The sequence below is a fragment of the Myotis daubentonii genome, chromosome 8, assembly GCF_963259705.1.
Source record: "Myotis daubentonii chromosome 8, mMyoDau2.1, whole genome shotgun sequence".
NCBI lineage: Eukaryota > Metazoa > Chordata > Mammalia > Chiroptera > Vespertilionidae > Myotis > Myotis daubentonii.
In genome coordinates this window covers 65,277,351-65,289,651 of record NC_081847.1, presented here as the reverse complement: position 1 = coordinate 65,289,651, position 12,301 = coordinate 65,277,351, and the positions used below count along the sequence as shown (strand labels likewise).

Genomic DNA, 12,301 nt, shown 5'->3' with positions numbered 1-12,301 from the left:
TTCAAAATAGTAACAGAAGGGGGAAGAGTCAATAGCAACCCAGAAGGGACAGTCCACTTGTGGCTCCCACAAGAAGGATAGCTCCCACTCTTACAGATCCATCAAGGGCTAATCCAATCCAAACTGCCCTTTTGAAAATCCTCACAGTCCCAGATTAACATCTTGAGACAAAATGAGAATAGATACAAGAGAATATTTCTAGTTAGGAAAAGTACAGCACCAAAGATAGGTCAAGATTCTTGTTAAAATAGTGCTGATTCTTTACCTTTCTTTTATATAAGCACATTCTAACCTAGAGGTATAAATAAGCATCAATGGAACCATGAAGCTCCCGAAATCATATGCTAAATTTTCCACATAAAAAATTTTCTATGAAAATTCTCTGTGGGGTACCATAAGTTAAAAAACCACTGCCCAGCTCTAGCCAGTTTAGCTCAGTGGAGAGTGTTGGCCTGCAGACTAAAGAGTCCCGGGTTTCACTGTGTGGGAAAACATATTTGCCAATGACATATCTGATAAGGGCCTAATCTCCAAAATTTATAGGGAACTCATACAACTTAACAAAAGGAAGATAAACAATCCAATCAAAAAATGGGCAAAGGACCTAAATAGACACCTTTCAAAAGAGGACATTCAGAAAGCCAAGAGACATATGAAAACATGCTCAAAGTCACTAATCATCCGAGAGATGCAAATCAAAACAACAATGAGGTACCATCTCACACCTGTCAGACTGGCTATCATCAACAAATCAACAAACGACAAGTGCTGGAGAGGATGTGGAGAAAAAGGAACACTTGTGCACTGCTGGTGGGAATGCAGACTGGTGCAGCCACTATGGAAGACAGTATGGAGTTTCCTTAAAAAACTGAAAATGGAACTCCCATTTGACCCTGTGATCCCACTTCTAGGAATATATCCCAAGAAACCAGAAACACCAATCAGAAAGGATATATCCACCCCTATGTTCATAGCAGCACAATTCACCATAGCTAAGATCTGGAAACAGCCTAAGTGCCCATCAGTAGATGAATGGATTAGAAAACTGTGGTACATCTACACGATGGAATACTATGCTGCTGTAAAAAGGAAGGAACTCTTACCATTTGCAACGTCATGGATGGAACTGGAGAGCATTATGCTAAGTGAAATAAGCCAGTCAATAAAGGAAAAATACCACACGATCTCACTCATTCATGGACAATAGAGACCATTATAAACTTTTGAACAATAATAGATACAGAGGCAGAGCTGCCTCAAACAGATTGTCAAACTGCAGTGGGAAGGCCGGGGAGGGTTGGGGGGCAGGAGGTAGGGGGGTAAGAGATCAACTAAAGGACTTGTATGCATGCATATAAGCATAACCAATGGACATAAGACACTGGGTGATAGGGGAGGCTAGGGGACTGTCTAGGGCGGGGGGATAAAATGGATACATATGTAATACCCTTTGTAATACTTTAAGCAATAAAAAACAAAAAAAAACAAAAAAAAACAAAAAAAAAGAGTCCCGGGTTTGATTCCATTCAAGGGCACATGTCGGGTTGCTGGCTCGGTCCCCAATAGGGGCGTGCAGGAGGCAGCTGGTCAAAGATTCTCTCTCATCATTGATGTTTCTATCTCTCTCTCCTTCTACCTTCCTCGGAAATCAATAAAAAATATTTTTAAAAATTAATACAATAATTCATGTAAATACGCACACAAAGGATCAGTACATAATAAGTGCTCAATAAAACAAGCCTTTAAAAAACAAACAAAAATACCATTGCCCTGCTTGGCAGGTATGGCTCAGTGGTTGAGCTTCAACCTATGAACCAGGGGGTCATGGTTCAATTCCTTGTCAGGGCGCATGCCCAGGTTTTGGTTCAATCCCCAGTGAGGGTGTGCAAGAGGCAGCCAATCAATGATTCTCTCTCATCATGTTTCTATCTTTCTCTCCCTTCTTCTCTGAAATCAATAAAAATATGCACACATATATTTTAAATGATACCACTTTAAAAATTGAAATAAAAACCACCACTGTCCTAAAATCAGAAAGTATAAACCAACTAAATCTAACATCCAAGAGAAGGAGGAAATCAGCCCCTAAGAAGGTAACTCAGAAATCTATACAGTCTTATTAACTAATGTCACCCCAATAAATTTATTTTAAAAATAAAATTTAATAAAACTCAAAAGTTCATTTTGAAAAAATATCACATTTTTTAAAAGTATACAGCTCCATGCTGAAACCAGTTTGGCTCAGTGGATAGAGCGTCGGCCTGCGGACTGAAAGGTCCCAGGTTCGATTCTGGTCAAGGGCATGTACCTGGGTTGCGGGCATATCCCCAGTGGGAGATGTGCAGGAGGCAGCTGATCGATGTTTCTCTCTCATCGATGTTTCTAACTCTCTCTCTCTCTCCCTTCCTCTCTGTAAAAAATCAATAAAATATATTTAAAAAAAAAAAAGTATACAGCTCCAATTGCTATTTATTATATTCCTAAGCATTTTTTTCTCTGAACTTTGAGATTCTTCAGTTAAAAATCTGTAGTACTGTTCATCAGAAATTAGTCACTAATTATGAGAAAGCAGAACTGCATTTTTTGAGTCTATGCCCAATTGTTTGTCATATCTAAAACAAGAGTCCTTTCAAATGTCACCTGAAAGTTCTAGTTGTTAAATTTTGAAGCAGGCCTTAGTCCTACTCCCCCACCCCCTGCCTAGTGTTTAAATCCAAGGCCATAAATAGAAGTAATGTACATAGTACCTCAGATATATGGAACTAATGAAGAGGACAGAAATGGGGAAGAGTAGTAGTATCTCAAGTAAAGTTTCTGAAAAAGTTTATTAAATAGGTAAGTTTTCATTTAAAATGACTTTGATATTATAAAAATTATGCCCTTGGTCCATTCTTCCTCTGCTGGATATCTCTTACATTTTCAAATTCCCTTCCCTATTCCTATTAAAAGGCTCCCATTTGGGGAGAACCAAGATGGCGGCATAGGTTAACGCCGGAGTTTGCTGCTTTGAACAACTACTTCAAAAGTGAAACCAAAAAACGGAAGGGACATCACCCAGAACCACAGGAACGCTGGCTGAGTGGAAGTCCTACAACTAGGAGGAAAGAGAAACGCATACGGACACTCAGAGGAGGCGCAGTGCTGAAGTCAAATTCTGAGGTGCGGAGTGCGCGGAGCGGGCTGGCAGCGGAGGGCGCGGTTGTTGTTTTCAATCGGGAGGGAGTCGCAAACTCTGAGCACCAGATCCGGGCGAGCCTTTAGGGACCCAGACTCAAACGGGAGAAGCAGGACTGTCTGGCTTCGGTCAGAGCGAGTGCAGCTTTCTCTCCCAGCTTTGCAGCGGGTGCTGGGACTCAGAGAGGCAGAGCCCCAGGGGACAGGACTGAGAGCCGCCATAACTGCTCTCTCCGGCCCACCCTGTTGATCCTGTGCGACCCGCCCCGCCCAAGCCCTGCACAGAGGCATTTGCCGGATAGCCTCAGGCAAAGGCTAGATTAGCACCTCCCTAGAGGACAGAAGTTCTCTCACTGCTGACACAGCTGATTCTCATAGCCACTTGGCCTGGAGGTCAAACCCTCCCTGGAATTAGCTACAACAATCAAGATTTATCTATAAGACTGCGAACAAAGACCACTAGGGGGTGCACCAAGGAAGCATAACAAAATGCGGAGACAAAGAAACAGGACAAAATTGTCAATGGAAGAAATAGAGTTCAGAACCACACTTTTAAGGTCTCTCAAGAACTGTTTAGAAGCTGCCGATAAACTTAATGAGATCTACACAAAAACTAATAAGACCCTCGATCTTATATTGGGGAACCAACTAGAAATTAAGCACACACAGACTGAAATAACGAATATTATACAGACGCCCGACAGCAGACCAGAGGAGCGCAAGAATCAAGTCAATGATTTGAAATGCGAAGAAGCAAAAAACACCCAACCGGAAAAGCAAAATGAAAAAAGAATCCAAAAATGCGAGAATAGTGTAAGGAGCCTCTGGGACAGCTTCAAGCGTACCAACATCAGAATTATAGGGGTGCCAGAAGATGAGAGAGAGCAAGATATTGAAAACCTATTTGAAGAAATAATGACAGAAAACTTCCCCCACCTGGTGAAAGAAATGGACTTACAGGTCCAAGAAGCTCGGAGAACCCCAAACAAAAGGAATCCAAAGAGGACCACACCAAGACACATCATAATTAAAATGCCAAGAGCAAAAGATAAAGAGAGAATCTTAAAAACAGCAAGAGAAAGAAACTCAGTTACCTACAAGGGAATACCCATACGACTGTCAGCTGATTTCTCAACAGAAACTTTGCAGGCCAGAAGGGAGTGGCAAGAAATATTCAAAGTGATGAATACCAAGAACCTACAACCAAGATTACTTTATCCAGCAAAGCTATCATTCAGAATTGAAGGTCAGATAAAGAGCTTCACAGATAAGGAAAAGCTAAAGGAGTTCATCACCACCAAACCAGGATTATATGAAATGCTGAAAGGTATCCTTTAAGAGGAGGAAGAGGAAGAAAAAGGTAAAGATACAAATTATGAACAACAAATATGCATCTATTAACAAGTGAATCTAAGAATCAAGTGAATAAATAATCTGATGAACAGAATGAACTGTTGATTATAATAGAATCAGGGACATAGAAAGGGAATGGACTGACTATTCTTGGCGGGGAAAGAGGTGTGGGAGATGTGGGAAGAGACTGGACAAAAATCGTGCACCTATGGATGAGGACAGTGGGTGGGGAGTGAGGGCGGAGGGTGGGGCGGGAACTGGGAGGAGGGGAGTTATGGGGGGAAAAAAAAAAAAACAAATGTAATAATCTGAACAATAAAGATTTAATTAAAAAAAAAAAAAGGCTCCCATTTTATTCATATGCTCCACTGGCCCTGGTTCCCTTTGATATAATTCATCCTTTCTTTTCTTCAAATTAGTATTTTTCCATATTCATTTTCTCCATTTCCTCACCACCCAATGTTAGTCATTCCACAAGTAAGCTTTCCTCAAATTCCTCCATTACCTATTTTTTCCTTTAATAGAACACGTTCACATAGTTCAAAATTTAAAAAGTATATGTATGCATACTATGCTGCAATAAAGACTTTTAAAAAGTTAACCCCCCAAAATAAATTAAATTAAATTAAAAAATAGTTAAGCTCGGCTCAATGGATAGAGCGTCAGCCTGCGGACTCACGGGTCCCAGGTTCGATTCCAGTCAAGGGCATGTACCTTGGTTGCGGGCACATACCCAGTGGGGAGTGTGCAGGAGGCAGCTGAATTGATGTTTCTCTCTCATCAATGTTTCTAGCTCTCTATCTCTCTCCCTTCCTCTCTGTAAAAAATCAATAAAATATATATTTTTTAAAAAAATAGTTAACCAGAAAATGTAAAAGGGAATAAATACTGAAACGTCTCCACCACATCCCTGACCCCACTTACCACACCTCCAGAAGCAACCAGTGTGTAGAATACCCCTAAAACCCCTCGCTACTTGATTTTTGAGTTTAAGTAGAGATTTTTTAAATCTCTCCATTATATGCATATACAAATACATGTGTGTCCTCCCCTCTTCCACCTTTTTACACAAATGCTAGACTATTTTACATGGCTTTTTGTCTTGGATTTTAACAGTTTATTTTGGTGACCATTCCGTATCAGGACCTAACAAGCTCCTTTACCTTTTTTATAGCCACAGGGAATTTCCTTGCAGGGATGTACCTTACTTAACCAGCCCCCTTTTTTGCACATCCATGTTGCTTCCAAATTTTTGTTATTATAAACAATGTACAAATAATAACACTGCACATACATTACATATCATTCATGCAAGTGTACCTGAATAACAATAAATTCCCAGGAGAACTACCTGGTTAAAGAATATAGACCTTTGCAATTTTGTTAGATGCTGCAATATTGCCGTATCTAGAGGCTGTTAAACGACCACATTTATTTCCTTTTCTCTAAATTCTGTATTTACATCCCTTGCCTAACTCTATACTGAGTAGATGGGTTTTTTGTTGTTTACTAAAACTATTAACATTTTAGGAAAATGGGCCCTTAATCTGTAATATGAATTTAAAAATTTTGTTTGATGAGTAATTTTTAAAAATTTTATAAAAGCATAACATAGCTATGAAAATATATGCAACACCCAAAGGGCCCCTTGAGCGTCCTTCCTGTCACTACATGCCTGTCCCAGAATAACCACTACCCTTGCTTCTGACTTCACAGAGCAGGAGATGTTTGAACTGTACACAATAGAATTACAGAATGTATTTTTATTTTTTTATTATTTTTTTTAATATATTTTACTGATTTTTTACAGAGAGGAAGGGAGAGAGGGATAGAGAGTTGGAAATATCAATGAGAGAGAAACATCGATCAGCTGCCTCCTGCACGCTCCCCACTGGGGATGTGCCCGCAACCAAGGTACATGCCCTTGACCGGAATCGAACCCGGGACCCTTCAGTCCACAGGCCGACGCTCTATCCACTGAGCCAAACCGGTTACGGCTAGAATGTATTTTTAGTCAGCCTTATTTTATTCACTATATTTGTGAAATTTATTCATGTTGCTACAAGTGGCTACACATCATTCATTCCCATCGGTACACAGCATTCCAATATATGAATAAACACAATCCATTCCATTGTTAATGGGAATTTTGAAGTTTCTAGTATAGAGCTAATACATACAGGGCTGCTATAAACATTTTGACATATGTCTTTGGTAAATTATATACACTCCATATACTGGGTATATAGTGGGTCATAAAGTGTGAATTTCATAAAATTCATCTTTACTAGACACTGCCAAACAACTTTTCTAAATGGTTGTATCGATTTACATTTCCCACCAGCAACACCTAAGAATTCCATTACCATTGACTTACGTGACAAAGTCAATATCCACTGTCCATCCAGTGTGTCTTTTCTAAATCAAGACATCATTGAGCAGGGCCTAACAGTAACCTAACCTCCAATTTCCTACTCGTTTCCAACTACCAAATATTCCCAGCTCAAACCACAATCATTCAACACTCTACAATTTATTCTGATCTCCCCTCTCAGTTAATAGTACTGGCATTTTCCCCCCGAAAAGATCACAAACCTCAATCCTTTCTTGACTCTCCACTAGCCATTGGAACCCAGTCAAAACCCTAACCATTCTACCTCCATGTCTTCATTAGCTACTTTCTTTTCATTCTCACAGTGACATCTGTTTCTATAGCTTAAAGAATCTCCCATTCCCCCTTTCCATTTCTAGCCATAAATGCCCACACTTTCTCATCTCATTCTCTTTCAATGGGTTTTCCATCCATTTGGAATTCTCATGCCCCCAAATATTCACATGTTGAAACTCTCTCTCGAAAGCCTTCTATTACCCCCTCAAACAAGTTATTTCTCCTAAAACTCCAGAGCATTTGTCCTGTGTTTCTCTGTGATTGCTAAATGTTATTTTGTATTTTTATTTTACCCCTTTTAGCTGATGGATGGTTTCTTAAGGGCTGAAAAAAAATGCCTTATCTCTGTAGTTCCACATCATCAGATATTTAAGAGTTCAGTACAAAAAGCAGTTAGAAAAACTTTTCTCTGGCACCTTCTGAGCTTATTAAAAATAAGACTGGGCTTCCAGGCCACTGCATGCTTTTCTCATCCCGTTTAGAGGTGTTCAGGGTCCGGAGCCGCAGCAGCCCAGCAACATCTCCGCAGACTAAGACAAAATGCCATGATTCTGCAGACCTACCAGTTTCCCTTTCACTCTCAGGGTTTCTTCTAATCCACAAACCTAATTTATGTTCCTAATATGCTCATCCTTTGAGATTTTACATATTTTCTTCATTGCTTTTTTTCCCATCATTTCTACCACACTTCTTAGCTTTTACTACAAAATGGATTGACTTTTGTAACTGCTCACTTATCAGAATAGTTCTTTTGTTCAAGACAGATTTTAAAAAGTAAGAAAGTAAAGCCTCCTAATTTTGCAATACTATAAAGGTTCTAAATTGAAGAGACTGCTGGTTTAATTCACTGTCTTTAAGAAAAAGGCTCAGCTCACTCTGCAATGATTAGCACTCTTTCAAGCCTTTATTCCAATAAAAACAAGTGAAGAGCTAAGTACTGTATATTCCAGAAAGGATCTGATGTGACCAACCATCAGAAACAATGAAAATGGTACAATAATGTGGTTAGCGATATCCACTTACAACCAGTTCTGAATTCTTCATTCATTTCATCCACTGGAGGCATATTTAAATCTTGTTCTTCATTAAAAGATGTATAATAAGCAAGGTCAGTAACCCATCTACCTTCTTCATTTTGATAAACCACATTCTGCGGTAGATCAGCTTCTAAAAAATAAAATTCCAAAAATATCCAATGATACATACAACAACTAAAATTATAAAATATCCTTAAATAATGTTAGTTAGTTGCCTTATCTTAGCTATCAACAGTCCAAAAATTTGCCCACAACTAGAAAAAGAAAAATTAATTTCCCCCAAAGAAAAATCTCTCTCTGATAAGCCAGCCTTAATTACAGTAAAAGTATCTAATGGAGAATTAGGGGAAAAGGAAAAGAAGACTTAGAAAGGTATATTTCTACCAGATCTGTGAATAAAGATACCATTTTATGTTATTTATTTATTTACAGTGAAAATTTTTCATATTTAGAATTAGCTAGCTCAGTGCTCGGCAAAGTGCGGCTTGCGAGCCACATGTGGCTCTTTGGCCCCTTGAGTGTGGCTCTTCCACAAAATACCACGTGCGGGTGCACATGTACAGTGCGATTGAAACTTCGTGGCCCAAGCACAGAAGTCGGTATTTTGTGGAAGAGCCACTCTCAAGGGGCCAAAGAGCCGCATGTGGCTCGCAAGCCGCACTTTGCCGAGCACTGAGCTAGCTGAACTCACTTTATTTTTATATATTTATTTAAAGAGAGGATATTTCATTTTTAATCATTCAAAAAAAAGAGTTCTAGACAATGTCAAATTCCACACACAATACAGCTATTACACATTAAATATAACTACTATCTATACATATACAAAAATATAAAGTTCTATTTCATACAATAAAACCCTTTATAGAAACCATATTAAAATTAAGCAGAACTTCTCAACTTTTATGTGAGGTGTATATCCTTTCTACAGGTTCCTTTAAAGGTTTTAAAGCAAAATGCAAAACCTAAAAACAATGTCCTCTGGTCAATTCCCAAATTAATGGTACTTAAACAAAAATTGATAGCTCAGTTACATACTCCTTTAATATTGGTCAGACATCTCTAAAATCTCCTACTTTTTTAAAGTATGGAAATAGAACTCAAAATATCCCACAATATAGTACTAAACATACAGAGTATTTAGGAAAGACTTTATTAGTCAGATGACTCAATATTGTTTTATTTCTTCAATACATTTTTAAATAAGTATAAAGGTTTTGTTTTGTTTTCCTTAAATACCAACATTATCATCTACATTAAGATACACTTGGATGTATCTTAATTTCAGAGTGGAAAATAACTTCATCAATATTTTATCACCAAAGTAACGCTGGTAACAATTTATAAAAGGAGCCAGTACTCTGAGATACAACCAGGGATTAAATCTCATCATGACAGAAAGAAGCTGCCAGCCATACTCTGGCTTCACTAGTAAGAAACAAGTCCTGGTTCTCCAGAATCTCTGCTTCAGAGAGCTTTCTGTCACTATGCACATCCATTTCACCAATGAGATGAAGAGTTTCTTCTTGACCAGTACCCTGATTATTGGGTACTATCTAAGGTAACAGCTCTTGAGAATCAAGCCTGCTATCGGTATCTTTGTCATAATCATTTAGGAATCTACTAGTATCTTTCTCAACAAGATCCACTCTGCATCTTCATTTACTGGATCCTGCCTATAGTCACCAAAAAATTCTTCCAGCCTTGACAGGGTACCTCATTTGGTTAGAGTGTTATCCAGATATGCCAAGGTTGCAGGTTTGATCCCGATCAGAGAACATACAAGAATCAACCAACGAATGCATAAATAAGTGGAACAACAAACCCATGTTTCTCTCTATCTCTGCCCTGTCTCTAAAATCAATTAAATTTAAAAAAATTCTTCCAAACTAACAAATCCATCACCATTTTTGTCATGTTCTTCAAAAGCCTCTTGAATGACAAATTCCATCAGATAATCAACTTCTTCAGAATGCTCAAAAGCAATAAATTCTTCAAGATACAAACCATCCTGGTTAGCTATTTCAAATCCCTTCTTGTCCTTTAAATGAAGCTGCCTAGAAGACTCCTCTTCTGCAGCAGCCAGAGCTGTTTGATGACTTTGTGTCATCAAAGTCAATCACACAATCATACATCTGAATGTTGCACTCATCCATGACACACTGCCATCACTGTTTTTATCATTGTTAACAAACTATCATTTCGCTTCTTGCACAGCATAATGTTTAAAAGACAACTGAATCCATGAACTGAGTTCACTTTTGGTGAGAAAACCATCTGAATTCAAGTCAATTTTCTTTATGATTGACTTCAGTCTTTTGTGTTGCCCTTCCAGGGTGAGTTGTCAACTTTTTCCTGGCTGCCAGGCAGTGCCTCGGTTGTAGTCCCTGCATGGCCCTAGAATGCAGTAGCCCCAGGCTTCAGGCCCAGTCACACTGTGCTCGTGGCCATGGGCACCAGGCAGAGGAGGGGGCAGGGGAGCAGCGCTGACTGGCACGTGGTATGGCCTAGGTGGGGGAACACAGTGCTGAACTGTTCCTCAAGACCCAAACTCACAGCTGGACACAGCTTAAGATTACCCCAATTTTCTTGGCAATAGCCACAGTAGGAAGCCAGTCGGACATGTATATGCCATCTTCTCTCCATCAGGCCTGATCAGGGTGTTGACTCTGGCTACATCGATGTAACAAAGCTTCTTCACAGGCTGTTTATCTGGTGCTTGTTGACCTTGACATCCAAAATGAACACAAGAGTAGTGTTATTTCCTATCTGCATCACGGCTGACTCGGTAGTCAGGGGACCGTGATGATGGCACAGTGGTCACACTTGTTTCTCCTGGGGGACTCTTCCGGATATATTCGGGATGCCACACCAGCTGGGCAGGATCTCCATTTTTTTGTGTGGCTGTGGATGCCTTTCAGCACTGCTTTCTCTGCCTCCAAAGCCTTAACACACTACCCTTCTTCACTTTGAGGCACCATCTTCATTTTTAAAATACCATTTTTTAAATTCATAAAACATAAGTATTTTAATATGAAAGATTAAGAAAGTTCCACTTAGAAATATATTCTATTCAAAATATATACACAATATTTTATATATTCTTATAAAAAAAGTCCACTTACGGTCTTTATTCTTTTCAATGGACTCGTAACTTTCACATGCTCTTCTTTCGCTAGTTGGTGACTGGAGAATATCAGAATTAATACTATTTTTATTAATGGGCTTCAAAGATGCTATGTTCATATTTTTTTGAATGGATACTTTAGGAATCTTAGTGTCTGATGCCAATTGCTTATTTTGATGAGGAGACCCTGCCTCCAGTTTTAAAGGATTCATCAGGTCAAAATCACCTCTATTGACATTTGTATCATCATGAAAATAAACAGGGTTAAATTTTGCATTAGCAGTCCTGACAGTCTTCACAAGAACTTCTTCTCTTGTGCTTTCCTTTAAAAAGCAATAAAAGAGCAACAGTAAGTTTTGTTTTTCATAACTCATTCCAAAATGTTATGGGCAAAAATTATGTAGTTGACATAAATGTTTATTATATAAGAGAACAGACTATACAGTATTCACCATATTCTTCTAGATTATGTAAGACCCAATGTTAAGCAATTGACAAAAACCTAAATTCATAATGTGATCATTGCAAACACACAACAACAGATTCAGGTACCAAAAGTGGGTCCAACATATTCATTACATTTACAGAATGTTAGAAATGTCAATTTAACTTTTATCATTACCACTAAAAGTTTCTACAGGATGGTAAGCCCATTAGTGTGACCAGCCTCGTAAAAGTAATATGAATAACAGACCTTGGAAACACAGACATTAATACATTTTAATAGGAGTAAAACAGCAAATACTACCAATGTCCCTAAGAGTCTAATGACAATTGCATCAGACACCGCAAATTAAGTCATTGCGTCAAGACCAAGCTCTCCAACAAACTTTCCCAAATGGCACTTCTTTTTCTTTCCTAGAATAACAACTGTTGAAAAGGGGCTCAGTGCCTACAATACTCTTCTTAGAAATTCAGCTATGAATAAAGTGCCAATAAAGC

General features: G+C 38.7%; 1 protein-coding gene and 1 pseudogene across 4 annotated transcripts in view; both read right to left on the bottom strand.

Annotated features, from left to right (window-relative positions):
- CEP192 (centrosomal protein 192) overlaps positions 1-12,301 on the bottom strand; it is a 112,853-nt gene that overhangs the window by 72,921 nt on the left and 27,631 nt on the right. For 3 of the 4 annotated variants that reach the window (XM_059706704.1, XM_059706705.1, XM_059706706.1), the window contains exons 10-11: positions 11,358-11,682; positions 8,219-8,362 (exon numbers count right to left, since the gene is read on the bottom strand). In XM_059706704.1, coding sequence (XP_059562687.1) covers positions 8,219-8,362; positions 11,358-11,682 — 469 coding nt within the window. The remainder of the gene's footprint in view (positions 1-8,218; positions 8,363-11,357; positions 11,683-12,301) is intronic. The other variant, XM_059706707.1, reaches the window with a different exon arrangement.
- Positions 9,581-10,856, bottom strand: LOC132240110 (reticulocalbin-2-like; annotated as a pseudogene).